This window comes from Paramisgurnus dabryanus, chromosome 4 (assembly GCF_030506205.2).
Source record: "Paramisgurnus dabryanus chromosome 4, PD_genome_1.1, whole genome shotgun sequence".
Classification (NCBI taxonomy): Eukaryota; Metazoa; Chordata; class Actinopteri; order Cypriniformes; family Cobitidae; genus Paramisgurnus; species Paramisgurnus dabryanus.
The window spans coordinates 41,587,274-41,593,273 of record NC_133340.1 but is presented as its reverse complement, the minus strand read 5'-3'; the positions used below and the strand labels follow the sequence as shown (position 1 = coordinate 41,593,273).

The 6,000-nt window shown below is 39.6% G+C and overlaps 1 protein-coding gene across 1 annotated transcript in view; it reads left to right on the top strand.

Moving 5' to 3' along the window:
- Positions 1–312: 312 nt before the first annotated feature.
- Positions 313–6,000, top strand: part of tll1 (tolloid-like 1) — a 59,348-nt gene continuing 53,660 nt past the window's right edge. Inside the window, exons 1-2 of the mRNA XM_065275004.2 lie at positions 313–478; positions 1,729–2,174. Of these exons, the coding sequence (XP_065131076.2) occupies positions 2,000–2,174 (175 nt within the window). The 5' untranslated portion in view covers positions 313–478; positions 1,729–1,999. The remainder of the gene's footprint in view (positions 479–1,728; positions 2,175–6,000) is intronic.

Sequence of the window (6,000 nt, the reverse complement as noted above, 5' to 3'; positions counted from 1 at the left end):
AACGCAATGCTCTACTAATTGAGCTACTTCTTGTCAGTTGGATACACACATGGCCCGTTATAGAAGCCATTCATGCATGTTGTGGTCATTCATAACTTTATCAAGTGCGTTAACAAACAGCTTTGAGCGTGCAGTGTATGCATGTATTGAGTTTTTGTGAAGTGAGGCGTGACGTCAACACGCAGTTACCTTGCCGCAAGGGAGGGGGGATTAATCTGCGCGTGCATGCGTGTGTCAGGAGAGAGAGAAGCGCGTTAATCTCCCGGGAAATGGGAACGTTTGGAATAAGCGGTACCAGCCAGCAAGCGCGCTCTAATATTCCAGTGGAAGTGTTTCCAGAGAGAAAGAGAGAGAGAGTGAGTGAGTGAGTGAGTGAGTGAGTGAGTGTGAGAGAGTGAGAGAGAGTATGAGGCCAGTACTCAGGATGAGCCTGCGCTTTGAGGCTGTAAAACACTAGACCCTGAGGGCATTCTCTGAGGTAAGCTCCGGTCTCTCATATTTTAACAGGGTTTGACGCCACAGTGTTAAACTCCGCTTTATCTCAACAGTGCATCTATTTTCGTGACTGAAGTAGCGCGCGATAAAGGTTCGACTTTCCGCGAGCAAGAGAGAGGCAGAGAGGTCTCGCGCTCTGTTCTCTGCTGTGACCGTTGCGCTTAAATCGGCACACACAAACACGAGAAGAAACCTGTCCTGAGGTAAATAATGGAGACCGGGCCCGGGATTATCATCGGTATTAGTCGGGACCTGAAAGTGGATAAATTAGCTCAAAGTAGTTTTCATGACTCCGTGCGGCGTTTTGACAGTCACTTTTGAAGACATATAAGTGTCTTGAAGCCATTAAAGTTTATACATTATATTAAAGATACATTTAAAGATGTGTTGAATGCAAATATTAATATATTAAAAATTCAATATATTTTCTGATGCATTCCCTCTTCCAGCAGGCTGCAGCTAATCCTAAATAAACACCGACCAAAAAATAAACCATTGGCTTGCAGCAAGTTACTAACTACTACTAAAGAAACTACTTTAGGACAGTTTTGTGTGTGTGTGGCTGTTTTGTATGCGTGCATGGGTGTGTGTGAGAGGAGAGCTACTTTATGAGGGGAGTTAAACAGGTTTGTTAAATGTCACACCACATCTGCTTTTACTGTCACCTTCTCATAAAGCAGCTATTGTATTTATAACAGTTTCTAAATACGATCTCACCTACATGGAACCAGCGTAACATCCTGAAGTTTTGTATAGGCAAAGGGAAAACTGTTTTTACCGGATTATTGGTCAAATTTTAGTGAGCGTGTGACTTTTACAGCTACCGGCTCGTTTTAGGAGAAATCGGTTGTCATTGTTAAAGTGCTCCTCTTCTAAAACAGATAGCAGCTATGTTTCCTGTGTTAAAATGAATGAGAAGCATTGACCACATTGGCTATTACCTGCTGTTCCTTATTAAGTTTTTAAATTCATTAACATGCATTTATCTAACTGTCTGTCTTTCTGCCATGGCTGTCTAGATTAGTCATTGTTGTTCTTTTTGTATTTAAAAAATCTATCTATCTATCTGTCTATGTGTCTGTCTGTCTGTCTGTCTGTCTAGAGGGGTTTAAACTCCTGTATGGGGATTTTGTAGAACCCTATCCAGGTTCATTTAAATATGTTAAATATCCTAATTTAAATGTGCACCGTGCCTCACCCTCTGCCATAAGTGTCTCCTTCTTTCATTTAAAGGCTGACTTCTATCGCAGCACTCCCTCCACTGGAAAACAGCTTGAGCATCTCGCGCGAGGGAACAGTGAACTGTATCTGTCGTACTACTAGAGGTCTTTACCAAATAATCGGACGTCCTGCTAAGATGCCGCGACGCTGACGTTCCTGCCCCGGCTGTCGAACCGGACCAATGATGTTGACGATGTCCACACGACCCGTGTAGCGCAAAATTCTCTAATCACTGGACTTTAACGAGAGGTTCCGTTGTGATCTTCGCTCATTCAAACTTCAGATGGACTACCTTTACACTACCCTGACCAGTAAAATGAATTGGATCACACTTCTGCTGGCCGGCTTCACTTTTTGGAGCAAACTGTCAGTGCACTGCTTAGATTATGATGACAGCTATGAATATTACGAAGAGGAGAAAACAGAGACGATAGATTACAAAGATCCGTGCAAAGCTGGTAAGAAGCGTTTTTTGTCCCATTAATGCTTAATGAACATCTGATGTTTGTTTAATCAGAAATTTAATCAGTCAGTAAAAGTATGGACAAGTGTGTGTGTTAATACCAAACTTTAGTTGTTGTCTTCTTCACATTTGAATGCTACGAGTCTCGTGGCACACATTAAGCTCCATGCAGTGCGCGAGCGTAAACGTCGCTTCTTTCTGTGTGTTTTCCGCTTTGTCTTGACGGGGACATGTCGCACGACTCCTCCTTCAAAATGACGGAGCTTTAATTCGGTTTCTCCCGGGATGATCCAGCGGCTCGCGAGGCCACGTGCGCTGCGCTGTCATAAGCCAACGCGCCTCCCGCCCCATCTGTCCGAGCGCACGTTTGTCCGTGCAGGTACAGCGCTGCTGCTGCAAGCTGTTTACTTTTTAATGCAACTATTGTAGTAACCTCCAAATCCATGCCCTGTACTGACAGCTGGCAATCAGTTTATTTATTGTTCAACCACCCCTTTAATTCTAAATGTGCATTTATGTTTATTATTATCTAAGTACAAATTCTAATCGTAAGTAAATAAATTAGCCATGGATGGCTTTACCCTAGTTCAGGGGTTTTCAAACATTTTGATGTTAGGGACCCTGTCCCCTACATATGATGAACCTTTAGCGTGGGACCCCTTTCCTAAAATATATATCCACTTTTTTTTATAAAGAGAAATTTAAACTGTGTAGTAATTGTGATGATATAATGGCTGCAAATTGTTTACAAACTTAAACGATTTTCTGGGGACTCACTGGAACATTCTAGAGGACCCCTGAGGGTCCCTGGACCCCAGTTTGAAAACCCCTGCCCTTAACCATAGTTTAACAATGATATTTTTTGTAAACCCATATTAACCACGACAAACATAATCATTCTGTAAAAAAAGATTACTAGTCTGTACTTGACTATAGTACAACGATGGTTAATTTGCATAAGAGTGGTAATGCTAATATGCGTGTGAAAGTGTATGTACAGGACAGGTCTGGTTGTTCTTGTAAGAAACATTTTTACAGATATGGTGATGTATAAAAAACTGTTTTAGCTGGCCCTTCCTCAAATAACGTTTAGTTATAAATTTATTATAATTATGTTTGTGAAAGAATTAGGTGTAGAAGTAGAGATAATAGAAAATATTATTTGTCTTGTATGAAAACAAAGTCTATAAATTCTATGAAGTCTAAAAGAGTCTAAAAGTGTTATGTCTGTTTGTACAGCAGATAGTTGTGCATATGTTTGCATTTAACTTTAATGTAGTGTATATATAGTGTAGAGATGGTATAGGGATTATATGCATTAAAATAGACAGTAAAACTAACTGTAAAATTAAAAAATCTGGAGTGGCATATACGGTATAGATCCTTTATGTTGAAAGTGCTTAATAGAGATGATCACTAGGCCAGTAATATGATTTGTTTTTTCTGTCCTCCTTTTGATGTGTGTGTTTGTGTATGTGTGTGTGTGTGATGTAAACTTCACCTAAAGCAGAGCAGATGTTTAAATGCACACCCATACAGTTACAGTTACAAAGTTTTTCTTTCTCTCTTGTTAAACACACAGACTTAGATACATAAACTCCCTCATGTCTGTCTTTCTTCCTCATTTGCATTGTTTATATGGGAACTATAAATTTGATAATTTGTGAATGTGTTGTCATTGTTTCCATGTGAGTGCATGTCTGGGTTTATATGTGTAGGAGGATTATTACTTTTAGGGAGGACCTCTGTTTCTCCAAATTGTAAAATATTTTGCCTAGACATTTGACAGCCTTGTTGATAGCAGTACTACAGGGAGAGGGTGGACAGCATTTATTTCAAAACCTTTAAGCAGATGCATAAAACACATTCTTTTATTAGTGGAGTTCTGATGTCTATCACACACTAATACAATCACACTACTTAGAGCGAAAAAACAGCCTTTAATATTAACATGTAACCTGCTCCCTAAAAATGCCACAGTACATCCAAGAAGACTAAACAAATTACTTATGGTAATATCTGAGATATAATAAAGCTAAAGCCATGCTCATCTGCGGTTAAATTTACGAGATACTCTTGCCAGTGCCATGCAAACATAAATGTCTACTAGCAGTCATTTTTACCCTTTAGGGGAAAAGTTTGTGTTAAAGTGCATGAGGATCTGTGCATCGTACCAGATGAAATGCTGACAATCCAAAAACCATCCAAGTCATTGAGCGTTTTCGATCCGCCTCTCTCTAATTCCAACGTTAGCCACTCTCATAGCTGATAAAGCATTTTACTGACTTGTAACATAGTTTAGCCTGGCATTAGCATATCATCACTGTCTTAATGTTTTAGTAGAAATAGCCATGCTAATTGAATGCAAGGCGTCAATAGGCGTCAAACAGAGGGATATTAAACCTTCATCAGTCATATTTAAAGTAGCACACACATTTTCTAAAGCAAACTATAATTCACTGTTGTTCTTGACATTGGCTAATTGTATGACCTATGAGCTGTATAGCCAATACAGTCTCCTGAAGATGCGTATAATAGCCTATATCATTTTAAATTCCATGAATTATGACAATTTTTCTATTATTCAGTATTTTCGGTTAATGGGACAAATCAATAAAAGAAATACATTTTATCTCACAATGATTGCAAAACTGGAAACTCGCATGTACACACATGCACACATTTATTTCTGCATGTTCAACGTACACCACTTTCATAAGTTGCTATTAATGGTTTGTTTTGGTTGACATAACAGAAGGCTATTAGGTTCATTAATGAGATAAATGCATTGTATAGGACCTCTGTTCTCGTTTACAGAAACCGGGCGATCTATTGGTTTCAATAGGTCAGTAAAGGGGCTAGTTACATTATACAGTCATTAGGTGATGTTATCTGTTTCTGTTATCTTAAGACATTGTAAACTTAACGACACTGTTGCCACAGAATAACCAATCTTTTCTGATTATGCAAATTCAGCCCACGCCTCCTTGTTTAAGCAAGAGAAACATAAACAAACCTGAGGGAGTGCTTAAGGGGCAAATGCACAGAAAAGAGAGAGCTGATGCCCTTTTTCTATCTGTCTCTGTTAATGACACACACACACACACACACACACGCACGCACGCACACACACACACACACACACACACACACACACACACACACACACACACACACACACACACACACACACACACACACACACACACACACACACACACACACACACACACACACACACACACACACACACACACACACACACTTATAGTATTTACAATTCCAATCAAATGCTCTCTGTACTTCACTTTTTCTTTATTACTGACACATGTTTGCTTTCTTCATTAGTAATTTATTCCGGGTAGCGTTGGATTTTGTGGGGAAGTTGTTTATAGTTTTCTAGTTTATAGTTGTGTGTGTCATAATCAAGGGCATTGCACACAGCACAGCTTAATGACAAAGATCTGTTTCTTGAGCTAACATCACTCGCACGCATGCACACAGAAACGCACTCATTAATGCCTGAACAGCTGGTCAAATTAATGTGCAGGATGGTCTCATGACAGTCTGACAGCAGTCTGATCTCTGAAGCTGGGTTGTATTATTGGCATACTCTCCATTATGTGTACAAACTGTAACTGTTTAGTTTTAGTTAGTGTATGAGCAGTCTGTGTGTGGGCGTGTTGTCCTGATGCTACCGTCACAACTTTACAGTGTTGTGGTCTAACATCTGTTCTTGAACATACAGATTTCTGGCTTAGGGCAGATGAGATTATTTACATGCATTTAGATGCGCTTTAAAACTTTAGCTTAAGTTGGAT